The following is a 26922-nucleotide window of genomic DNA, read 5'->3' as shown; positions in this document are numbered from 1 at the left end:
ACCAGGTCAATTAAAAATGTTATCAGGTGCACTTCTGGTTATTTCTTCTATATCTTTGGTTTTCCATTCTAAATTTCTTTTCAAAAAAAAATAGAAAGCCAAACTAGTCACAAAACCAAACAGGTGAAATGAAATTTAAGAACAGGAAGACATTTCTTTTAAAATTGGATATAAACAGACTTTTCTAAGCAGCCTGGTGCTTATGATGCAACATACAGCAAATTCTCACTTAACTAATGATTCTCAAGAATGCAGCTACAACTTAAGTGAATCTCTTTCCTGTAGGAATGAATGTTAAAGCCAGACTTGGCTTCCTGTCGACTTAAAATACTCAGCCGTACAAAGTCAAGTCGTACATTTTCTTTGTGTATTTCTTGCTGAAGTACTTGGAGAATAAAATCAAAACAAAAGCACTGTACAGTCAGCATTTCAGGACTTCTCAATGCAAAAAACTTACTACAACTCAATGTTTATAAGTTTCTAAATACCTCTAGTTTTAAAAAACAAATACTACATAAAAATGTCCTTCGACTAAGCAGCTAAACACACTTATTTTAATTGGTCTGGGTCCTGCTAAAAGAAAAATTGGCAGAATTATCTGCACTATTCAACTTCTGCCACCAGGTGATGCCCAGAACTTCAGTACAAATTTAGAATGGCAGCCAGAGCAGAAATGAACACTGGACTCTTCCAAGAGGACAACAAAAAGCTGGGGCTGGATGTCAGTGGAAGTATGGAGGCTAAGAGGGAGGACAGAAACTGGATGTAGGCTAGCAGGAATGGAGTTACAGGAGTGGAAGCACATGGAAAGGTCTCTAGAGAGCCCAGGATATAGCAGACATTAATAAAACAGTGACACTGTTTATCATAGAGAAACCAGAACAACATTAACTGATTTCACCTCTAAAATGGAAATTTAGAATTAAATGCACAGTAAGTTAACTTAAAAGCAAAGCCAAACATTTTCAAAGATTACTTACCATTGACCTCTAAAATCTCAAAACAACTTTCCAAAAAAAAAATGGGAGTCACCTTATGTGCAAAGTATAAAAGGTGGTCACATAGCAGCATCCATCAAAGATTAGAAATGCCTAAAACTCTTTGTAAAATACCCTATATTATGTGTTTAGTCTTATACTAGGCAGAAGAGATCAAAGTAAAACATGCATTTTGGAAGTGAAAATTTGCAACTGTGAACACGTGTCTTATGTTGTGGCTGAAACATGTGGGTCAAGTACATCGAATATGCTCTGATCTACTTACCTTTTACTTCTCTGTACAGGACCTCTAGGCAGCAAGGGCTTTTTCAAAATCCATTGGTCACATGATAAAGAAGTGGGATCTGAAAAATGTCATAACAGTTAAATCAACCTTACATGATTTAAATACACTTACTACGCAGTAGTGGTTGGTGTATTTGTTTAAAAACAAATTTTTGCATCAATGTAGAGGAAACTGACATGTTAAAACAGCAACTAATTAATAGACTACCATCAACATACTGGAGCACCATTTCTGACTATGTTAAAATTTAACATTAACTATTTTAATCTTACTATTCGGATCTCAAGCCCATTATGAACAGCAACTTGTATAAATACAGAACCTTCTATATAGTATAAAATTCCTAATCCACTTTACATGAGTGTTAGCAAACTAAAACTTGACAAGTGAGATTAAGACAGTTGAGAGACTGCTCACAATAGAGGGACGGAGGGGTACAGGGAAGGAATTCCAAACTTAGGACCCACGCAGATGAAGGCATGACCAATGAATAAAAAATATCAGTAATAAAAACAGCAGGTATGACAAAATCTGTGGATAAAATTAAAATCCACACCAGGTTATTGTCCAATGGGTTTAAGTTAGAAGCACTAGCTTTTGGAGCACTGCTCCTTCATCAGGTGTTTGTGGAGTATAAGATCATAAGACAATTTATATCAAAAGATTAGCGTCATACAGTGATAGATCCTGTATTGAACAAACCTCGATTGGTTAACTTTTTCATCTTGTAGAATGGGTTGTAGGTTTTAGTTCATTAACATGTAAATCCCCGAACTTTAGGTCACCCTCTCGTGATAACTTAAGGTTTTATAACAAAGGTGACATCGCAGCTCAAACAATGCATTTAAAAAGGTGAGAGGTCAGAGTCTGGCTGTATACCAATCTCGAGTCAAAGTGGTTCTATTCCAAAGTGGAATTTACAAAATATCCTGAGGATTAATTGCCTACACATTGCTCAAAAAAAATCCATGAAATATAATGTATCTGCAAATATAATTCTAAGTACAAATTCACCCCATAGACTTGTGTGCAATCATGAGTGTGCGCACACATGAGCAAGTGCTTGCACGTATGCAAGCTTGGTAAAGTTCAATTGTGATGGATTAGAATCCTCTGGATAGGGGTGGGGTTTGGGAGGAATGCATGAGAGTGTAAGTGAATGTACAGAGAAATGTCGATTATCCAAATACCAGTTATCTGAAAATCAGATTATCCAAAGGAGATAGAGGTTCTGATAGAAACGTTATATCAAAGACGGATTTCCAACAGTCATTGCGTCTTTTGTTTACATTGATTGAACGAACAAACAAACAAAGTCTCCAAATGACTGATGTCCTGCCCTCTCTCCCCACAGTTCCCCTAGATGTACCCTAAACCCCCCCCTTCCCCAGATAATCTCTCCAACATTGTTCTGTACAGGGCAAACGTGGAACCTATCAAAAAGTAGTGTGTTTATGTACAATTTTGGAGACTTAACCCACAAAGGCAGCTGTAGCAGCAGTCTTGATGTTTGTGTCCAATCTGGCTGCCCCAGGGAGAGGGCAGTGTTGGAGGACAGAGGGGGTGTTGGATGGCAAGGGACAGGGATGAGGGTCTTGCTCACTGTGCTGCTGCTGCCTCTTGAACGGGGAGCGTACTTAAAAACTCCAAGCCCCAGAGAGAAAAAAAAAAAGAGTATTTAAAAAAAATATTCGACTAACCCAATAAAATAGATTATCCAAATGAAATAGTGCCTGCCCATCTCATTTGGATAAGAATGGTCCACCCCATTCCAACACCAGCTCCTCTACATCATCGCATCATGGAGTGCAAGCAAAGTTGATGAGTCCAGTTACATTTCAATTAACCAGTGTTGTGCATTAAGCCAACATTAGAATATAGGAATCACGGACTACCCTACCCTACAATTTAGATGATATTTTACTTTGTTGGCTTTATCTGTTAGAAATCAGCATGAAAACAGACCCTTCGGTCCAACTTGTCCATGCTGACCAGATATCCCATCCCAATTAGTCCCCACCTGCCAGCACCTGGCCCATATTCCTCCAAACCCTTCCTATTCGTATACCCATCCACATGCGTTTTAAATGTTGCAATTGTTTTAGCCTCCAAGCAGCTTATGCCATACATGTACCGCACACTGCATGAAAAGTTTGCCCTTTTGGTCCCTTTTATCTTTCCCCCCTCTCCTTAAACCTATACCCTCTAGTTCTGGACTCCTCTCCACATTTTTTCAAGATGTCACTATTTCCCCACATTCAATATCTTCCACATCCTTTCCCACAGTAAATACTGATGCAAAAATACTCATTTAGTATCTCCCCCATCTCCTGCAGCTCCACACAAGTGTTGCCTTGCTGATCTTTGAGGGGCCCTATTTACTCCCTAGTTACCCTTCGCCCTTAATGTAGTTATAAAATCCCTTTAGATTCTTCTCAACCCCATATACCAAAGCTACAGCATGTTACTTTTCTGCCCTCCTGACTTCCCTCTTAATGTACTTCTACTGCCTTTATACTCTAAGGATTTACTCAATCTATCATGTTAGTTTCTGGCCCATGCCCATTATGGCCCATTTATTGGGCTTGTTTAACTTCAATTTTGCCACCTTAGACTTCAGACTTTTCCAAACTAAACCTAGTCTGAAGGCATCAGTCCATCAGTAGTTCTGCTGGGACTATATCCCCATTGTAATATATGGCGTTGTCCTAGTGTTGAAGAGGAAGGAAACATGCAAGCTTAGTTTCTAAAGACACTGTAGTTTACCGTTTCATACTAGTAAAAAATGAGGTCTGCAGATGCTGGAGATCACAGCTGCAAATGTGTTGCTGGTCAAAGCACAGCAGGTTAGGCAGCATCTCAGGAATAGAGAATTCGACGTTTCGAGCATAAGCCCTTCATCAGGAATAAGAGAGCGAGCCAAGCAGGCTGAGATAAAAGGTAGAGAGGAGGGGCGATGGAGGTGGGATAGGTGGAAGGAGGTCAAGGTGAGGGTGATAGGCCGGAGTGCCAACCAGTACCCTTCCACTGACACCCTCCTTCGACTGACTGAACTGGTCCTCACCCTGAATAACTTCTCTTTTCAATCCTCCCACTTCCTCCAAACTAAAGGAGTTGCCATGGGCACCCGCATGGGCCCCAGCTATGCCTGCCTCTTCGTAGGATATGTGGAACAGTCTATCTTCCGCAACTACACTGGCACCACCCCCCACCTTTTCCTCCGCTACATCGATGACTGTATCGGCGCTGCCTCGTGCTCCCACGAGGAGGTTGAACAGTTCATCAACTTTACTAACACCTTCCATCCCGACCTGAAATTCACCTGGACTGTCTCAGACTCCTCCCTCCCCTTCCTAGACCTTTCCATTTCTATCTCGGGCGACCGACTCAACACAGACATCTATTATAAACCGACTGACTCCCACAGCTACCTGGACTACACCTCCTCCCACCCTGCCCCCTGTAAAAACGCCATCCCATATTCCCAATTCCTTCGTCTCCGCCGCATCTGCTCCCAGGAGGACCAATTCCAACACCGCACAGCCCAGATGGCCTCCTTCAAGGACCGCAGATTCCCCCCAGACGTGATCGACGATGCCCTCCACCGCATCTCCTCCACTTCCCGCTCCTCCGCCCTTGAGCCCCGCTCCTCCAACCGCCACCAAGACAGAACCCCACTGGTTCTCACCTACCACCCCACCAACCTGCGCATACAACGTATTATCCGCCGCCATTTCCGCCACCTCCAAACGGACCCCACCACCAAGGATATATTTCCCTCCCCTCCCCTATCAGCGTTCCGCAAGGACCACTCCCTTCGTGACTCCCTTGTCAGATCCACACCCCCCACCAACCCAACCTCCACCCCCGGCACCTTCCCCTGCAACCGCAGGAAATGTAAAACTTGCGCCCACACCTCCACACTCACTTCCCTCCAAGGCCCCAAGGGATCCTTCCATATCCGCCACAAGTTCACCTGTACCTCCACACACATCATCTATTGCATCCGCTGCACCCGATGTGGCCTCCTCTATATTGGTGAGACAGGCCGCTTACTTGCGGAACGCTTCAGAGAACACCTCTGGGCCGCCCGAACCAACCAACCCAATCACCCCGTGGCTCAACACTTTAACTCCCCCTCCCACTCCACCGAGGACATGCAGGTCCTTGGACTCCTCCACCGGCAGAACACAACTACACGACGGCTGGAGGAGGAGCGCCTCATCTTCCGCCTGGGAACCCTCCAACCACAAGGTATGAATTCAGATTTCTCCAGCTTCCTCATTTCCCCTCCCCCCACCTTGTCTCAGTCGGTTCCCTCAACTCAGCACCGCCCTCCTAACCTGCAATCCTCTTCCTGACCTCTCCGCCCCCACCCCACTCCGGCCTATCACCCTCACCTTGACCTCCTTCCACCTATCCCACCTCCATCGCCCCTCCCCCTAGTCCCTCCTCCCTACCTTTTATCTCAGCCTGCTTGGCTCTCTCTTATTCCTGATGAAGGGCTTATGCTCGAAACGTCGAATTCTCTATTCCTGAGATGCTGCCTAACCTGCTGTGCTTTGACCAGCAACACATTTGCAGCCGTTTCATACTACTTTTGAATATTCGCTAAGTCAGACTCTTCGAGAAAGTATGGTAGGATGCTATGCAGATATGCCTTGATCTGTAGGCACAATTAGCCTGTATCTATTGTTGGGGAGGAAACCTTTAGGAAAATTTGATTGCTATCCTTTAAAACAAGACAACAAAGGTTATATTGGCCATAATGATCCCAGTACATCCCCAGTTTAACTCCAGTTATGGATGGGCAATAGATCCCCCTACTGGTGCTACATGGGCAAGGTCCCAACCTTTTTGAAGAGACTGGCTACAGAAAATCTGCATGGATTGGTAACAGATCTTTAAAATTAAAGTTGTGCTAAATATGAAGTCATCAGGAAGTATCCTGAAGTGTTCCAATAGGACATTGGGAGGATAAAAGGCTCTAGGGTCAAGATTTATGTAGAGGCAGAGGCTCGACCTAAATGCTTCAAGGCACAATTGCTCCCCATTGCCCTTCATGCCTAAGTGGAGGAGGAACCTGGAATCATATGGTCAGTGCAAATGCTGAATGGGACTAGATTAGATTAGATTAGATTACTTACAGTGTGGAAACAGGCCCTGCGGCCCAACAAGTCCACACCGACCCGCCGAAGCGCAACCCACCCATACCCCTAACCTAATACTACGGGCAAATTAGCATGGCCAATTCACCTGACCCACACATCTTTAGACTGTGGGAGGAAACCGGAGCACCCGGAGGAAACCCACGCAGACACGGGGAGAACGTGCAAACTCCACACAGTCAGTCGCCCGAGGCGGGAATTGAACCCGGGTCTCTGGTGCTGTGAAGCAGCAGTGCTAACCACTGTGCCGGCCTACTGGTGTGGCCCAATTTTAAAACTTGACAATTCAATCCATCCCTGTGGGGATAGGTTGATGGTCAACAGAGCCTCCTGCTTAGATACCCCATGTCACACATAAAAGACATGAATGCAAATCTGGCTGAGGGGAGGGCTCACAATTTCAAAATTGGATACAAGACATGCCCAATCTCCTATTGGAGCTTTTAAGTGTCATCTAGGAAGGATGGCACCGTATAAAAGTGTTAGAGGAACATCACTTAAGTCACACATACACACAGACTTTGGTCCAACTTGTCCATACTAACATCCTTTCACAAGTTAAACTAGTCCCATTTGCCTGCATCTGGCAGATATCCCTCAACTTTTTCTATTCATGCACCATACCACATGAACCACTAAAACAAAGTTGCCTCAGGTCCCTTTTATATCCTCTCACCTTAACAACATGCCTAGTTCTGAATTCTCCTACCTGGAGGAAAACACCTCTGCTATTCCCCTCTCGAGACCCCACATGATTTTATAGCCTCCATGAAGGCACCCCTCTTGCCCACCTGTCTCATTCAGATAATTAAGGTTCTTCTGTACACAGTATTTCAAAAGTAGCCTCACCAACATTCTGTACAACCTCAAGATATTCCAGCTACACTCAAAAGGTCTGAGCAATGACAAAGCATACCAAACACCACCTTTACCAGCCTATCTACCTTGAACACAACTTCCAAAAGTAGTATGTATCTAAACCTGTAGGTCTCTGTTCAACAATACTCCCCATCCCAAGGCCATATCAATAACTGTATAAGTCCTGCCCTTGTTCATGTTATCAAAATACAACACCGAGCCTTTATCCAAAGGAAACTCCGTCTGCCAATTAGAATCATGAACTCCAATGGAGGAAGCAGCCCATTTGGCCCAGAGAGTCTGTACCGATCCTCTAAATTGCATCCCACCTTGACCCCAATCGCCATAACACATTTGCCATGACTAACCCACCTAGCCTACACATCCCTAAACATTATGGACAATCAGTATTGTCAATCCACCTAACTTGCACATCCTTGGTGGGAGGAATCCAGAGCACTTGGAGTAAACCCATGCATGTACAGGGAGAACATGCAAACTCCACAGCTAGAATCAAACCTGGGTCCTTGGCGCTGAGGCAGTGTTGTACCACTGAGCCACTCTGATCAAGATCTTAGTGAACCTTCTTCACTGTCAACTATACCAAATTTTTATTTGCAAACTTAACCATGCTTCCAAAATTCTCATCCAAACAATTTATGCATGATAAACAGTGGACCCGGCAATATCCTTGCAGAGCATTACTGGTTACAGACCTCCAGTCTGAAAAGCAATCTTCCTCCACCACCACCACCCTGTTTCCGACCATAAAGCCCATTTTGTATCCAACTGGCAAGCTCTCCCCGAATCCCACTTGATCTAACTCTACTAACCAGTTTACCATATGGATTTTAGCAAAGCCTTTGAGAAAATTCCACATCGACAATGACTACTGCTCTGCCCTCAATCTTTTTGGTTACATCCTCAAAGCTCAAATCATGTTTGAGACAATTGTCACACAGTCATGCTTACTAACCTGAAGCAGTCCTTGCTTCTCCAAATACATGGAAGTCCTCTCTCAGAACATCCTCTAACAACTTCCCCACTGATGTCAGTTTCCAGGCTTTCTTTCCAGCTTTTAAAATAAAGGCATAACATTAGCCACCCTCCAAGCCCTGTGGCACCTTACCCATGGTTGTAGATGATACAAATTTCTGCTGCAGGCCCCACAATATCTTCCCTGCCTCCTACAATATCCTGGGATACACCTGATCAGGTCCTAGAGATTTATCTGCTTTTGTTTACTAGGGCCTCCAGTATCTCCTCTTCTGTAACGTGGACTGTTTTCAAGACAAATATTTCAGAATTCCCTAAGCCTCCATGGTCTTTATCAGAGGTAAATAAAGACAACATATTCATTAGTATGATTAGATGCCCTACAGTGTGGAACCAGTCCTTTGGCCCAACCAGTCCACACGAACCTTTGAAGGAGTAACCCACCCAGACCCATTTCCCTCTGACTAATGCACCTAACACTACAGGCAATTTAGTGTGGCCAATTCACTGACCTGCACATCTTTGGACTGTGGGAGGAAACTGGAGCACCCAGAGGAAACCCACGAAGACATAGTGAGAACATGCAAGCTCCACACAGTCACCAGAGGCTAGAATCAAACATGGGATCTGGTGCTGAGGCAGCAGTACTAACTACTGAGTATTGTATCTCTTCCATCATCTGTGGTTCCACACAGACAACCTCACTGATCTTTTAAAGAGGCCTATTTTCTTAGTTGCTGTTTTGCTCTTAAATGTACTTGTAGAATTTGTCTGGATGATCCCCAACTTTCTCTGCCAAGGCTCTCACTCATCTCCTTTTTGTCCTTCCGATTTCCTGGTTAAGAATGCCCGACTCCCCTTAAGAGAATCACTTAATCCCAGTTATAGAGTCAGATGTACAGCATAGAAACAGACCCTTCGGTCAAACCCGTCCATGCTGACCAGATATCCCAACCCAATCTAGTCCCACCTGCCAGCACTTGGCCCATATCCCTCCAAACGTTTTCTATTCTTTTACCCATCCAAATGCCTCTTAAACGTTGCAATTGTATCAGCCTCCACCACATCCTCTGGCAGCTCATTCCATACACGTACCACCCTCTGCGTGAAAAAGTTGCCTCTTCGGTCTCTTTAACATCTTTCCCCTCTAACCCTAAATCTATGCCCTCTAGTTCTGGACCCCCTGACACCAGGGAAAAGACATTGCCTATTTACCCTATCCATGCCCTTCATAAATTTTGTAAACCTCAAAAAGATCACCCCTCAGCCTCCAACGCTCCAGGGAAAACAGCCCCAGCCTGTTCAGCCTCTCCCTACAGTTCAAATCCTCCAACCCTGGCAACATCCTTGTAAGTCTTTTCTGAACCCTTTCAAGTTTCACAGCATCTTTCCGAGGGGAAGGAGACCAGAATTGCACGCAATATTCCAACTGTGGCCTAGGCAATGTCCTGTACAGCCGCAACATGACCTCCCAACTCCTGTACTCAATACTCTGACCAATAAAAAAAAGGAAAGCAGACCAAACATCATCTTCACTATCCTATCTACCTACGACTCCACTTTCAAGGAGCTATGAACCTGCACTCCAAGGTCTTTGTTCAGCAACACTCCCTAGGACCTTACCATTAAATGTATAAGCCCTGCTAAGATTTGCTTTCCCAAAATGCAGCACCTCGCATTTATCTGAATTAAACTCCATCTGCCGCCACTCAGCCCATTGGCCCATCTGATCAAGATCCTGTTGTAATCTGAGGCAACCCTCTTCGCTGTCCACTACACCTCCACTTTTGGTGTCATCTGCAAACTTACTAAATGTACCTCTTATGCTCACATCCAAATCATTTATGTAAATAACAAAAAGTAGAGGACCCAGCACCGATCCTTGTGGCACTCCACTGGTCACAGGCCTACAGTTTGAAAAACAACCCTCCACCATCACCCTGTCTTCTATCTTTGAGAAAGTTCTGTATCCAAATGACTAGTTCTCCCTGTGTTCCGTGAGATCTAACCTTGCTAATCAGTCTCCCATGGGGAACCTTGTCAAACGCCTTACTGAAGTCCATATAGATCACATCTACAGCTCTGCCCTCAATCCTTTGTTACATCCTCAAAAAACTCAATCAAGTTTGAGAGACATGATTTCCCATGCACAAAACCACTGACTACCCCTAATCAGTCCTTGCCTTTCCAAATACATGTACATCCTGTCCCTCAGGAATCCCTCCAACTTGCTCACCACCAACATCAGGCTCACTTGTCTGTAGTTCCCTGTCCTGTCCTTACCACCCTTCTTAAACAGTGGCAACACGTTTACCAACCTCCAGTCTTCCAGCACCTCACCTGTGACTATCGATGATACAAATCTCAGCAAGAGGCCCAGCAATCACTTCTCTAGCTTCCCACAGAGTTCTATGGTATACCTGATCAGGTCCAGTTCTAGGATAACAATAATACATAAAATGAATCAAATTAATTCTTGCTCAAAACAAGAACAAGATAAATGTCTCAACTACTATCAATGTGAGGAATGTAGTCACAATCACAGTTGTGCAGCATTTCCCCTCATTTCCCACATAAGGTCACAATGGGCAGCATGGTAGCACAGTGGTTAGCACTGCTGCCTCAGTACCAGGGATCTGGGTTCGATTCCACTCTCGGCAACTGTGTGGAGTTTGCCCATTCCCCAGTATTGGAGCGACTTTCCTCCGGGTGCTCTAGTTTCCACCCAGGTGTGCAATTTAGATGGATTGACTATGCTCCGTTGTCTAGTGTCTTAGGGGATATGTAGGCTCGGTGGATTGGCCATAGGAAATGTGGGGTTACAGGGATGGGGTGGGTCTGAGGTGGACGCTCTTCAGATGGGTCAGTACGGACTCAATACATCGAATAGCCTGTTTCCACACTGTAGAGACTAATCTTTCTACATTACCAGACTGACAAATTTAAATTCACAGCTGGACAAACATTCATTTCTAGCTCAGGCTCCAGGGAGATCAAGAAAATACTTACCAGTCACACAAATTGAACCTTAAGCTTTCACCATCCCATTTATCATAGAAGACCTGCTGGTGTTTTCATCTGGTAATGATTCAGGATAGTGCTTCCACAGCATCACTTTTCGTTTCCCATTCCAATAGGCCAGTCTGCTCATTCAGGAATACACTCCACTCCCCTCATGTGCTTCCCCACTATTCTGTCACCACTGAGCCCCACTTCAATCCATGCCTTTATCTATATTTCTTATTCCTCACCCCACATAATGCACCCACTCAATATCATTAGAGTGCTCTTTTCCACACTGCTCTTTAAATCCAGCACTGAAATACAGACCTCTCTGTTTGGTCAGTGGGCTAGACAGCAGTCAATTCTGACAGACAGTCCTAGATAATGACTGACCAGACCCCTGAACATTCTTCCTACAGCTTTCTGATGGCCCTATAGGACTGATCAAGACCCACTTGGCGTGTAGTCAGATGAATCCCATGACCATGGCTGTCCCAAGCAAAACAACTGACTGGAGCCAAGACCCTGGACTATGAATGGACACAGTCCTTGGCTGATTTCATCAAGAGCCATTGAGTGAAAGCTGCCATCTTCATGGACTCAGGACAACCCACCCCCCCATACTATCAGTAATGGCTGTTTGACTGAAAAATCAGTGATGTTTATCTCCTGGACTGGTCATTACAGAGAAGTGTTATAAAGCAGCCTAGCTGAGAGTCTGCACTAAGCAAGCCAATATGGCAGACTTGGGAGTTTAAATGCCACAGCAGGAATTCTGTGGTCATCTAAGTGGGCATCGAATGAGTGGTTACTAGGGGAGCAAGTCAGCTGTCCTGAGATGTAACTTGGTCCAACCAGGTGAGGTGGGTATCTGACAATAGTACTAACATCCTCACAGTAGCAGTTGCTGATGTGCCAAAACCGTAACTTTAAATTATAGAAGCATCCTACAAGTGGATCAGGCTGGTGCCAGGCAAGTCCTGCAAGGCCAGCAGTGTCTGTTAGAGGGGTGCATGCGGTCAGCGCTCATGGAGTATTTCCTGTGACATTGTTGCCTGGTTGTCAAAATGGCAGTGCAAGCACCAAATTAAAGTGAGTTGCTAAAATACCTGCCTTGACTTTCAGGTGAGGGATTTTTGGCATTTTATTTCATGGCAGTAGCAGGGTAGGAAGCTGCATAATGAGGCAACATGTACAGTTAAAAGGGGATTATTGTTTGTTATCAGCCCCTTTAATACATGTCTCACTTCTCACAGCACTTTATTGGAAAATGCAGTTAGTTGCTCCAGATGACAAGAATGGTCTTACCGGACTTTGCACATGATTCTCAGGATTTCTCACCATAGCCCATATTGTTCAGGGCCCAGGAAGATGCTATACAATGTTAACATCTTTTTAAATAGGCTTTTTAAATAGATTTCTTGGCATTCAAAAAACATTCCCTACAATTTTCCTTTCCTCGGAGCACACTTCAAATTTTTGAAAACGTAGATTTGTGGGAGAATGATTTACTATCAACAAGTCTGCAGAATAACCATATTTACAGGAGGCTCCTAGCAAATAATGAAAATTCTAGTATAGGATTTAAACTAAATATAGTGAGGCATCTTTGTTATCCCGGGGATAGGGAGAGATTCTTTGTTTTTTGTAAGAAAACATTTAATGTCCTCTTAATTTTTCTTAAAACATACTCATGTTGGATTTTAAAGCAATTAAAATCGAATACAATGAAGACGACAACTGGTTTCAAAAATCACAACAAAAGCAAAATAATTTCTATGACACTCCTTTAACTGTATGGATGTTCAAGCCAACATAAAAGGAATAGTACATGAGATGTCTACCTCAGCCATTTCTAAACAAGACACCAGAACTCATGAATGACTGGACTTGTGCTAAGGACAATATAATTAGTTACCCCAAGACAACAGATTTCAGCCATGATATCAAATTCAACACATTAGCAGAGTGTTTCAATGCTGCACTGCTCCAGTGAATCATAGCGCAAACTGGAAGAACACCTTATCTTCAGACTAGGCATTTTACAACCTTCTGGACTTCAATATTGAATTTAACACCTTCAAATGGTGAACCCACTCATTTCTTCCTTTTCTTTTAGCTTTATTTGTTACATTCCCTGTCACCATGTCCTCTCTCCCCTATCCCCACTCTAATGGAAGGAACACTCCCAGTCTGGCAGTGAGACCAATGCTTTCTTTCTCACATTCTGATCACTGAATCTGAACTAATCAACATGCTTCCTTCCACCAGCACTCCAACACCACCTCCCCATTGTTTAAAAAAAGTTAAGGACAACTAAGTAAGGAACAATACGATATTGTGGGGATAACAGATGTGGTTCCAAGTGGACAGGGCCTGGGAAATGAATATTCAAGGCTACACGTGCTATTGTAAGGACCGACTGACGGGCAGAGGGGGTGGGGTGGCCATTTTGGTTGGGGTGTGTGTGTGTGTGTGTGTGTGTGTGTGTGTGTGTGTGTGTGTGTGTGTGACCTAGGAATCAGGGGATGTAGAGTCAGTGTGGATAGAGTTACTACAGTTGTTATGGGGGATTTCAACATACAGGTAGACTGGGAGAATCAGGATTGTATTGGACCTCAAGAAAGAGGCTTTGTGGAGTGCCTCAGGGATGGATTCTTAGAACAGCTGGTGCTGGAGCCGACCAGGGAGAAGGCAATTCTGGATCTGGTATTGTGCAGCAAACCAGAATTGATCAGGGACCTCAAAGTGAAGGAGCCATTGGGAAGTAGTGACCATAAGATAATAAGCTGCAATTTGAGAGGGAGCGGGTACAATCAGAAGTGACAACATTTCTTTGAATAAAAGGAACTATGGAGCGGAGGGAAGAGCTGGCCAAAGTTCAATGGTGCAATACCTTAGCAAGGATGACAGTGGAGGAACAATGGCGGATATTTCTGTGGATAATGCAGGATCAGTTCATCCCAAAAAGGAATAAAGATCCTATGAGGAGGCAGGGGTGGCCATGGCTGACAAAGGAAGTTAAGAAACAAAGTTAAAAGAGAAAAAGTATAACATAGCAAAGATAAGTGGGAAAACAGAGGACTGGGAAGCTTTTCAAGAACAACAGAGGATTACTAAGAAGAAAATATGCAGAGAGAAAAAAAAAAATGAGGTATGAAAGTAAACTGGCCAAAAATATAAAGGAGGATAGTAAAAGCTTTTTTAGGTATATGAAAGGCAAAAAAAATAGTTAAGACTAAAATTGGGCCCTTGAAGACAGAAACTGGGGAATATATTACAGGGAACAAAGAAATGGCAGGAGAATTGAATTGGTACTTCAGATTTATGTTCACTGGGGAAGACAAGCAATTTCCCAGAGGTAACAGTGGCTGAAGAACCTGAACTGAAGGGAATTTAGATTTGCCAGGAATTGGTGTTGGAGAGACTGTTAGGTCTGATGGTTGATAAGTCCCCGGGGCCTGATGGTCTACATCCCAGGGTACTGAAGGAGGTGGCTTGAGAAATCGTGGATGCTTTGGTGATTATTTTCCAGAGTTCAATAGATTTAGGACCAGTTCCTGCGGATAGGAGAGTGGCTAATGTTGTACCCTTTTTAAGAAAGGCGGGAGAGAGAAAGCAGGAAATTATAGACCAGTTACTCTGACCTCAGTGGTGGGAAAGATGCTAGAGTCTATTATAAAGGATGAAATTACGACACATCTGGATAGTAGTAACAGGATAGGTCAGAGTCAGCATGGATTTATGAAGGGGAAATCATGCTTGACTAATCTTCTGGAATATTTTGAGGATGTAACTCTGAAGATGGATGAGGGAGATCCAGTAGATGTAGTATACCTGGTCTTTCTGAAAGCTTTTGATAAAGTCCCACACAGGAGGTTAGTGAGTAAAATTAGGGCGCTTGGTATTGGGGGCAAAGTACTAACTTGGATGAAAGTTGGTTGGCGGATAGGAAACAAAAGAGTAGTGATAAACGGCTCCATTTCGGAATGGCAGGCAGTGACCAGTGCTGGGACCGCAGCTTTTTACAATATATGTTAATGATATAGAAGATGGTATTAGTAATCACATTAGCAAATTTGCTGATGATACTAAGCTGGGTGACGGGTTGAAATGTGAGGAGGATGTTAGGAGATTGCAGGATGACCTGGACAGGTTAGGTGAGTGGTCAGATGCATGGCAAATGCAGTTTAATGTGGATAAATGTATGGTTATCCACTTTGATGGCAAGAACAGGAAGGCAGATTACTACCTAAATGGAATCAATTTAGGTAAAGGGGCAGTACAAAGATCTGGGTGTTCCTGTACACCAGTCAATGAAGGTAAGCATGCAGGTACAGCAGGTAGTGAAGAACGCTAATACATGCTGGCCTTCATGACAAGAGGGATTGAGTATAGAAGCAAAGAGGTTCTTCTGCAGCTGTACAGGACCCTGGTGAGTCCACACCTGGAGTACTGAGTGCAGTTCTGGTCTCCAAATTTGAGGAAAGACATTCTGGCTATTGAGGAAGTGCAACGTAGGTTCACGAGGTCAATTCCTGGAACAGCGGGACTACCTTACGCTGAAAGACTGGAGTGACTGGGCTTGTATACCCGTGAGTTTAGAAGACTGAGAGGGGATATGATTGAGACATGATTATTAAAGGATGGGACACTCTGGAGGCAGGAAACATGTTTCCACTGTTGGGTGTGTGTTGAACCAGAGGACACAGCTTAAAAATACGGGGTAGACCATTTAGGACAGAGATGAGGAGAAACTTCTTCACCCAGAGAGTTGTGGCTGTGTGGAATGCTCTGCCCCAGAGGGCAGTGGAGGCCCAGTCTCTGGATTCATTTAAGAATGAGTTGGATAGAGCTCTCAAGGATAGTGGAATCAAGGGTTATGGAGATAAGGCAGGAACAGGATACTGATTAAGGATGATCAGCCATGATCATATTGAATGGTGGTGCAGGCTCGAAGGGCAGAATGGCCTACTCCTGCACCTAATGTCTATTGAACACTTAGGAATTCTGAATATATTACTGAAGCACTTAGTTTGGAGCTGCTGTCCCCATGTGGGAATATGGAAAATGGAGGAGTTGGATTTTAAGACCAGAAGACATAGGAGTGGAAATAAGGCCATTCGGCCCATCGAGTCCACTCCACCATTCAATCATGGCTGATGGGCATTTCAACTCCACTTACCTGCATTCTCCCCGTAGCCCTTAATTCCTTATGACATCAAGAATTTATCAATCTCTGCCTTGAAGGTATTTAGCGTCCCAGCCTCCACTGCACTCTGCAGCAATGAATTCCACAGGCCCACCACTCTGGCTGAAGAAATGTCTCCGCATTTCTGTTCTGAATTGATCCCCTCTAATTCTAAGGCCGTGTTCACGGGTCCTAGTCTCCTCGCCTAACAAACAATTTCCTAGCGTCCACCCTTTCCAAGTCATGTATTATCTTGTAAATTTCTATTAGATCTCCCCTTAATCTTCTAAACTCCAATGAGTTCAATCCCAGGATCCTCAGCCGTTCCTTGTATGTTATACCTACCATTCCAGGGATCATCCGTGTGAATTTCTGTTGGACACGCTCCAGCGTCAGTATGTCCTTCCTGAGGTGTGGGGACTAAAACTGGACACGGTACTCCAAATGGGGCCTAACCAGAGCTTCATAAAGTCTCAGTAGCACAACAGTGCTTTTATATTCCAACCCTCTTGAGATAAATGACAACATTGCATTCGCTTTCTTAATCATGGACTCAACCTGCATGTTTACTTTTAGAGAATCCTCGACTAGCACTCCCAGATCCCGTTGTACTTCGGCTTTACGAATTTTCTCACCGTTTAGAAAGTAGTCCATGCTTGTAATCTTTTTTCCAAAGTGCAAGACCTCGCATTTGCTCACATTGAATTCCATCAGCCATTTTCTGGACCACTCTCCCAAACTGTCTAGATCCTTCTGCAGCCTCCCCACTTCCTCAGTACTACCTGCCTGTCCACCTAACTTCGTATCATCGGCAAACTTCGCTAGAATGCCCCCCAGTCTCTTCATCCAGATCATTAATATATAATGTGAACAGCTGCGGCCCCAACACCAAACCCTGCGGGACACCGCTGGTCACCGGCTGCCATCCCAAAAAAGAACTTTTTATTCCAACTCTCTGCCTTCTGTCAGACAGCCAATCCTCAATCCATACCAGTAGCTCACCTCGAACACCATGGGCCCTCACCTTGCTCAGCAGCCTCCCGTGTGGCACCTTATCAAAGGCCTTTTGGAAGTCCAGATAGACCACATCCACTGGGTTTCCCTGGTCTAACCTACTTGTCACCTCCTCAAAGAATTCCAACAGGTTTGTCAGACACGACCTCCCCTTATTAAATCCATGTTGACTTGTTCTAATCAGACTCTGCTCTTCCAAGAATTTAGAAACCTCATCCTTAATGATGGTTCTAGAATTTTACCAACAAACGAGGTTAGGCTAATTGACCTATAATTTTCCATCTTTTGTCTTGATCCTTTCTTGAACAAGGGGGTTACAACAGCCATCTTCCAATCACCCGGGACCTTTCCTGACTCCAGTGACTTTTGAAAGATCTCAACCAATGCTTCTGCTATTTCCTCAGCCACCTCCCTCAGAACTCTAGGATGTACCCCATCGGGGCCAGGAGATTTATCAATTTTAAGACCTTTCAGTTTTTCTAGCACTTCCTCTTTTGTAATGTCAACCATACTCAACTCAGCCCCCTGACTCCCTTTAATTGTTGAGATATTACTCATGTCTTCCACTGTGAAGACTGACGCAAAGTACTTGTTAAGTTCTCCTGCTATTTTCTGATCTCCCATCACTAGGCTTCCAGCATCAGTTTGAAGTGGCCCAATGTCTACTTTTGCCTGTCATATGTTTCTTATGTTTTGAAAGAAACTTTTACTATCATTTCTAATATTACTGGCTAGCCTACCTTCATATTTTACATAGGTTTTTTTTAAAATGAAGTAAAGTCCAGGTTGAGACAATCATTGAATCTCTGAATTACACCAATATTCTTCAATTCAGGGTGAAAGTACTACCACTACCACCACCACCACAACCCATCACATTCATACACCAATCTTTGTTTAAGTCAACTGTTAACTTGTTGTAGGGTTCTAAAACCTTTTTGGACTTGGACCCACTAGAAATCCCTGAGCCAGTTTAGGTAAACAATTGAAGTCTGCAACAACTTCTCTTTCAGCTTCAATTTTCATTAAAATCGGTCAGTTTTCCTTTCAGACAGTTTCTATAACACTTTACTACCCACAATTTGAGCGATTCCATTGGGCACTTGAAGTGTGAGTTGGCAATGTATGACCGGGTGCGAGGAGGTGTAGAGATTTTTTAGACTTACAGATGGTCACATGTACTCTAGTACAAAACTATGGAGTAGTGAAAAAGAAAGTGCCATGTGGCAACACTGAACCACTAAGTAAGCAGGGACAAAAACTTGGAACAAGATAGAAAGAAATAAGAAACAAAAGTTAAAGTTAAACATTACAGTCCTTAGAATTAAATCAAAAATAAAGAAACAGCTGAAAGTTCACCATTGCAATCTTTAAGTGCTTAGCTATGCTGTGACCGAACTTCCTACAAGGGCTCGATCCCCTCTGCTTTGGTTTGTTTTCCCAATACTGGCTCAATCTCCCCTGCTCTCATCATTGCAGATGTAGAGGGAACCTCCAACACCGCACTGGGCTCACTCCTAGGATCTCAGGCTGCCAAAGTCCTGACCAGGCCTTCAGCTGTTGCCACACACTGGACCCCGATCCAGACACTGTATACACTGGGTCTCTGCCTCACCTTTGGCCCACGCATCAGGAACTCCATCTCTGTTCAGACCCCAGCTGCTGCCTCACTGGACATTTGGCCAACTGCCAAATTTAACAAGCCCAATACTGCTGCCTCTCTACAGAGAGAAGAGAAACAAAAAAAAAAGGAAAACCTATTCTGCCGCCACCTTGCAAAAACATCGATCAACTCGAGTCCATGCTGGGCCTATTTGGCAACCACAAGGTGACACTGGGCCTACGTGCTCACTGACAATGCCTTTGGTGCAATCAAGAGGCAAAATAAGATTAATAAACAGATTAAAAAAAGCAAAACAAAAAGCAGACAAGCTGGGGGCGCAGAAGGAGGAATTGAACTGATCCCAGTTTAGTAGCAACTCCTGAAACAAGAAATGACAAGCCAGTTTGTATGAAACATTGCTTGGAATTTTTGAGCTTCCTACTGCTGTTCATCGATTTATAGAATAGCTAGCCCAAAATGCTTCAGCAAATCAAAAACAATACTTAAAGAACGAAAGATATTATTGAAACACGCAAGATTTGGGGGACCTTGAAAGGGCAGTAGACACAAGTGAACACCACCACCTGCAAGATTCCTACAAACCAAACACTACCCTAATTTGGAATATTGTCACTCTACCTTCACAGTTGCTGGGTTGAAATCCTGGAAAGCCATTTTTAACAGCAGTGTGGTTGTACCTCACATGCACTGCAGCTAGTTCAAGAAGGTAATCCCCAACACCTTTTTCAAGGGCAGTTAGGAATATGCAATAAATGGCCAAACCAGGTGATGCCCAAGGCCCATGAATGAACAAACTTTTAAGCCACATTCTAACTTGTTAAATTTGATACAAGTACATCTCATTCTACATTCCTGATGAAGGGAATATGCCTGAAACATCGACTCTCCTGCTCCTCGGATGCTGCCTGACCTGCTATACCTTTTAAGCACCACACTTTCATCTGTGACTCTTCAGCATCTACAGTTCTCACCTTTTCCTAACATCTCTGTCAGGGTGATACCAGCCCTCCATTCTCACTGTGGATTCTGCATGCACATAAAAAATTATCAATGTACTAGTATCTGGATGTTAAAAGGAAAGTGACATTGCACAACATTTACACGTATTGGGGAATATTCTTAAACAGACTTTATCAGATTACTAACCTTAATTGGCTTGCAGCTGGTGGAAGCAAAGCAAACCTAACCCGATTCACAAAAGGTTTAATTAAATGAAGTGGTGCCATTAGCAAACATACATAAAAGTAGCTTTCTGAAGAAGTTTTATTGAACTTTATAGAGCATTGGTGAGGCCACAGACGGAATATTGTGCAGAAATCAGTCATTGCATTATGAGAAGGATATGATTGCACAGAAAAGGGTGCAGGAAGATTCACCAAGATGTTGTCCAGAATGGCAAGTCTCAGTTATGAAGAGAGACTAAATCAGTTGGGATTTGTTTTTCCTGGAGCAGAGGTGGCTGAGGAGAGGAAATCTGACTGAAGGTACGAAATTATAAGGGGCACAGAAAGGGTGGATCAAGGGAATATATAGTTTGGTGTTTGTTAGTTGGCACTGACATGGTGGGCTGAAGGGCCTATTTCTATGTTACACAACTGTCTCAAATTCTTGCACACAGTATTTTACTGTTTTAGGTTTTCTCCCCACGTCTAAAGAAAATGTAGAATGTAAGTTATTGCAATGAATGCCACCAGAATATTTCAACTTCGGTTGAGTAATCTAGAACATAAGAACCAGGAGCAGTAGGCCATCTGGCCCTTTGAGCCCACTCTACCATTCAATAAGATCATGGCTGAATTTTTTGTGGCCTCAGTTCCATTTACCCAAACCCTAAAAATTCCTTTATTGAAAGAAACTCAGCTTTAAAATTATTAACCGAGGGAGCCTCAACTACTTCACTGGGCCGGAAGTTCCATAGAGTCAGGTGAAGAAGTTCCTCCTCAATTCAATCGTAAATCTGCTCCTCCTAATATTGAGACTATGCCCTCTTGTTGCAGTTTCACCTGCCAGTGGAAACCTCCCTGCTTCTAAATTTTATGTTTCTATAAAAGTCCCCTAACAATCTAAATCCCAATCAAAGTCAAAGTCAAAGTCAGTCTCCCATGGTAAGCCAACCCCTTCAACTCCAGAATCAACCTAGTGAACCTCCTCTGTACCCCTTTTAGTGCTAGTACGTCCTTTCTCAAGTAAGGAGATCAAAACTGCCCACAATACACCGGGTGTGGCCTCACCAACACTCCATACAGCTCAACATAACCTCTTGGCTTTTAAACTCAGTCCCTCTGCAATGAAAGACAAAATTTTATTTTCCACCTTAATTAACTGTTGCACTTGCAATTCACGCACAAGGACACCCCAGGTCCCTCTGCACAGCAGCATGCTGTAATATTTTACCATTCAAATAATCTGGTCATAAATGCATGTTTTGCAAATGCAATCCTTAGAAAATCAAGCATTTGAGGTATAAACTAAAGGCCAGTGACTTTAGCCTAATCATAATGCACGCTAGCATTAGAAGATTGTTAGGGGATTTTTATAGCACTGGAATTATTCTTCAACACATGTAAATATGATAACAAAATAATGTAGATGCCATAAATTTGAAGTAGCAACTGTAGGACTCCGCAATTTGGGGAAAGAAACATGTTGCTTTGGAGGAGATTTTCCGACAAAAGGCCATCAAAACAGAGACATTAATTCTCCGCAGATGCTGCCAGATCTGCTTAGCATTTCTAACATTTTAGTATGTCACACAAATATGTTGCCACCTTTAAAAGACAGCTATTGCAAAATCACGTTGAAAAGTGCATCAATAGCACATTTTCAAAAGCATTAAAAATGGACATCAATATTTCACTATATCAATAGGTCAAATAATTGTTTTAATATTTTCATGGCAAGATGCAAAGCTAGTAAATTTGAGCATTTCCAGTTTCCTACATGTAATTAATTGCATTAAAGCAGTTTTCATCCAATTAAAAATATTATAATCACAACTCGCTGTGAGGGACTGGAGAATGCTTTGTACCAATGTTATTTTGATATTTCATTCTAATGTACAAGATAAATTTAATTAACAACCCTCCCACTGCAGCAAGACTTGAAGTTGTTACACCAAGTTATCTGCTTGGCTTAGTCAGTGCCATTTCTAATTCTGAAGCAGAAAGTTGTAGGTTTAAGATCTACTTTGGCACACCTGCACATGAACTATACTGGCACTTCAATGCTATGCTGGAGAATGACCTATAGATATCAAGTTAAATTAATGCTGGCAGTTCAGGGAGATGTCGAGAGTGTGGTGCTGGAAAAGCACAGCAGGTCAGGCAGCATCTAAGGAACAGGAAAATCGATGTTTAGGACATAAGCCCTTCATTAGGAAGGAGGCTTGTGGGCCGGGGAGCTGAGAAGGCCTGGGGGTAGCTGAGAATGGAATAGGTAGATGAAGGTGATCATTCGGAGGGGAAGGTATGGGAATGACGATGGACAGGTCAAGAGGGCGGTGCTTGGTTGCGATGGAGATAAGGTGGAGGGAGGGGAAATTGTTCATCTCCTACCCCTCCCCCCACCTTATCCCAGTCCCAAGCCTCCAACACAGCACCGCCCTCTTGACCTGTCCATCATCTTTCCCATCTACTCTACCCTCCTCTGACTGATCACCTTCATCTACCTATTGTTTTCTCAGCTACCCCCCACCCCGTCCCTTCCCACTTATCTCATCACCACCACCACCTACTTGAATCTCACGAACAAGCAAACTGCATTAGTATAATCAGAATTGTTACAGCATAGGAAGCGGCCATTCGTTCAGTTATGTTTGCGTTAGCCCCAAAGAAACAATTCACCAAACCATCATCCTGCAAATTTTCCCATCCTATGGGAACAACTCTAAAATCTTGAGCAAAACATTGAATTTTATTTAAATCTAAACCAAGTTGCATACCATTTCAAGAATGTGGAATGAGTTATGCACGTGACTAAAGAGAATCTCCAGAATTCTCTTTGAGAAATCAGTGTTTCCAAGTCTTCAAATTTATTTTTAGTGGAGTAGGAGTTTTGATAGATGAGTGACAAGTGTTATAGGCCACAGATGGGAAGGCAGAACAGACTACAACCTGATCAGCCATGTTCATATTGAATGGCAGATCAGACTGTCTGAATATACTACACCTAAGTTATGTTCCTAAAAAGTTAGTTCCCTGCAACTATAATGACATGTACTGGGTCAGTAGTAATTTCAGGACTAGAGATTCCTCAAGTACGATTTAAGAAAGTTCTGTGCACTGTTTACAGTCCAAGGGGACATCAGGTTCACACTATTGAAACAATGGATGAACTATCCATCATGGGTAAATTTCAGTGGCACATATGTTGCCTTTACAAGGACATATGCAGACACTATACATTTTATACAATTAGCAATAAGTAACAATAGGGAAAATGCACCATCCTACCATATGGTGATTTCTTGTGTGATACATGTCTCTTCTTAGTTCTCTTTCTATTCATCACTTTCCAATACACATTTGAGCAAGCTTCACAGGTGACCGTTTCTCTGTAATCCTCTCCAGAGTTTGTTGAGATACAATCATAATCTTCCCTGGATAATTCGAAATTTTCTTCCTCATTCCCATCATGGTTTTGGAGAGTTGAACCTTCTATTTGGGAAACTGGTTGCTTTACAGTAAAGAACAGAGTGTCACCATTTGACATCTGTTTCTCTTTTGCCTTTGTCAGAAGTGTGTTCAATTTTAGATTGGATTCTTTAGCAAAGTGTCTTGCAGTTTGAGATTCACTGCTGCAAATACTAGTGGTGGCTCTGCCACTGTCACTATTCCTCAGCGCCAGTTGCTCAGATAGGATGGAACACACTGTTAAATTCTCTAATCCTAGTGGTTTGTCCAAATCTTCACTTATCGTGGTAGTAGCAAAATGGTCATTCTCCAGTGCTGTTTTCTCAACTTTTTCTTTGGTCCCACACAAAGAACTATACCTGTAGCAAATAGAATAGAAAACAGTAAATGAAACTTTGTTCCCCCCAGGATAGCACACAAAGGAAAAAGGGACTAAAGTTTTAAATCAATTATTGTCCTGTTACCATTTACAGTTAAATCTTTCTTGCTGGCTTGGTTCTAGTTTAGTAATTTGAAACTACTTGCAAAGATTCTTAAATTCAACTTCCAAAGCAAGACAAAGCCAAGATTTAAACACAGTACATTTCCTCAATAAGGAACTCAAAACCTTTAACTTAAATATCCAGTCACTGATGCTTAAGCTGCTTGTGTTTCTTTGTTTTTGCCAGTATTTTCACATGTTCTTCAGTGCCTCTGATGTAACATTTTTTGTTGAAATTTCAAATCTTCAGATAATCTGAAATTCTGTATAGAGTCAGATGTACAGCATGGATACAGACACCATGCCAACCAGATATTCTGATCTCACCTAGTCCCATTTGCCAGCACTTGGCCATATCCCTCTAAACCATTCCTAATCATATACCATCCATATACTTTTTAAGTGCTGCAATTGTACCAGCCTCCACCACTTCCTCTGGCAGCCCATTCCACATATACACACCATCTTCAGCATGAAGATGTTGCCCCTTGGGTCCTTTTTATATCTTTTCCCTCACACTAAACCTGTGCCGTCTAGTTCTGGGCTCCCCCAAACCAGGGAAAAGACTGTATTTACCTATCCATTCCCCTCATGATTTTATAAACTTCTAAATTCAAAACCTCCAACCCTGGCAACATCCTTGTAAATCTTTTCTGAACCCTTTCATGTTTCACAACATCCTTCCAATGAGGAGACCGGAATTGCACGCAATATTCCAACAGTAGCCTAACTAATGTCCTGTACATTCACAACATGACCTCCCAATTCTTGTACTCAACGTGACCAAAAATGCAAAGCATACCAAATGCCTTTTTCACTATCCCATCTACCTGCGACTCTACTTTCAAGGAACTATGAACCTGTACTCCAAGGTCTTTGTTCAGCAACACTTCCTAGGACTTTACCATTAAGTGTCTAAATCCTGTTCAGATTTGCTTTTCCAAAATGCAGTACCTCGCTTTATCTAAATTAAACTCCATCTGCCACTCCTCAGCCCATCGGCCCATCTGATAGCAGCATCAAATCTACTATCATACTGAAACAGCTACTGATCAATTTTTAAAAACCCCATAGCCAGAGCCAGCAGAATGAACATAATATGCAAAATACCCTGCAAGGACTGCAGAAAACATTAAATTGGACAATCTGGCAAGAAAGTAGCCACCAGGATATGAACACCAACTAGCTACCAAAAGTCATGACCACCTATCCCTGGTATCCATACACACTGACAAAAGAGAGACACCAGTTCAACTGGGACAATGCATCCATCCTGAGACAGGCCAAAGACACAGGAATTCTGAGAAGCCTGGCATTCAAACCAGAAGTCTATTAACATAGCGATTCAACTTCAGAGGCAGAACTGGAAAAATGATATTACCCACCACAACAAACCAAGACATGTAGCAAGCAGACAGAACACCAAACACTGGAGACTCACTGATGATATTACCTGCATGGTGACAAAACACCTGAAGACAAACTCACCAGCTCAGCAAACAAACCAACAACCTGAACTATAAATCTTCTCCAAGACCTCAAAAAGTTAGCATACAATTCATTAGATATTAGGGGAAAACAATGGAAGGTTGGCCTTTATTTCTAATGGGATGGAGTAGATAAAATTTGAAAATTTTGTTAAGACCATACAATGCCTGAGAAGATACTGAACAGTTTAGGGCCCTTATCCTTATAAAGATATATTGGCATTGGAGACGACGCAGAGAAGGTTCACTCAGCTGATACAAGGCACAGAGGGGCTATCTTATGACAAGAGTTTGGGCCTGTACTCATTAGAGCTTAAGAATGAGAGGCAACCTTATGAAAACATCTTGGGGTACTTGCCAGGGTAGGTATAGAAAGGTTGTTTCTCCTTGTAGAGTATAGAATCAGAGGGCATAACCTCAAAACAAAGGCTCACATACCCAAGTCAGAGATAAGGAAATTCCACTCTCTGAGAAGTTACTGAATTCTTTACCACAGAGGCTGAATTACTGGAGTATATTCAAGGCTGAGAGAGACATGTTTTTAAATCATTAAGGGGAAAAGGCTGAAAGTAGAGTTGAATATAAATCAGATTAGCCATGATGTCAGTGAATTGCAGGGAAGGCTCAATGGACCGAATGGCCTACTTCTGTTTCGCTGTCTGATGGCCATAAGATTGCTGTCTGTGCAGTTCACCTGCACAACGAAATGCAATATGATAAACGGAGAAGCCAGCGAATGCATTGTGCGAAGAAACCCTTACAATTGCCGGAAGGCGCTCTCCACCTCCACCTGACTAAGAGAGTTGTTTTGCCGCGAAGTGCAGTCGGTCCGGCCAGCACACCGCCCGCCTGATGTCCACATTATCCGAACCGCTCGGCGCGAAGCAGCAACCGAACGAGCGCGCCCGGAACAGCGGCCCCACCCTGACGCGTACGATTGGCCCACTCCGATGCCGATCACTTTCACCCGTCCAATGGCGGTGACGTCAAGCGGCGCACCGCCCAGTCCCTGCCCCTTCCAACTCGCACTTTCAATCAGATTCATGAGCCGTCATCGCAAAACCGTCCAATAACCGCGGGGCCGGGCTTTGTTCCCACCCAGCTCGTGCCATTACACGGCCCGGCATATCCTCTCTTCTGATTGGGCTACCTTTCTGTCAATAATGTACAAACATCAAATAGGAA

The 26922-nt window shown here is 43.3% G+C and overlaps 1 protein-coding gene across 5 annotated transcripts in view; it reads right to left on the bottom strand.

Annotated features, from left to right (window-relative positions):
* si:ch211-227n13.3 (uncharacterized) overlaps positions 1–26648 on the bottom strand; it is a 73327-nt gene extending 46679 nt beyond the window's left edge. For all 5 annotated transcript variants that reach the window (XR_009644862.1, XR_009644864.1, XR_009644863.1 and 2 more), the window contains exons 1-3: positions 26499–26648; positions 23590–24128; positions 1264–1342 (exon numbers count right to left, since the gene is read on the bottom strand). Coding sequence is in view for 2 of the 5 variants with exons in the window: in XM_060827536.1 (XP_060683519.1) it covers positions 1264–1342; positions 23590–24128; positions 26499–26599 (719 nt within the window). In the remaining 3 variants the exon portion in view is untranslated. The remainder of the gene's footprint in view (positions 1–1263; positions 1343–23589; positions 24129–26498) is intronic.
* Between the last annotated feature and the right edge of the window lie 274 nt (positions 26649–26922).

The sequence above is a fragment of the Hemiscyllium ocellatum genome, chromosome 7 (genome assembly GCF_020745735.1).
Source record: "Hemiscyllium ocellatum isolate sHemOce1 chromosome 7, sHemOce1.pat.X.cur, whole genome shotgun sequence".
Taxonomy (NCBI): domain Eukaryota; kingdom Metazoa; phylum Chordata; class Chondrichthyes; order Orectolobiformes; family Hemiscylliidae; genus Hemiscyllium; species Hemiscyllium ocellatum.
The sequence above is the reverse complement of the archived record's forward strand: the minus strand, read 5'-3'. Positions and strand labels throughout refer to the sequence as shown.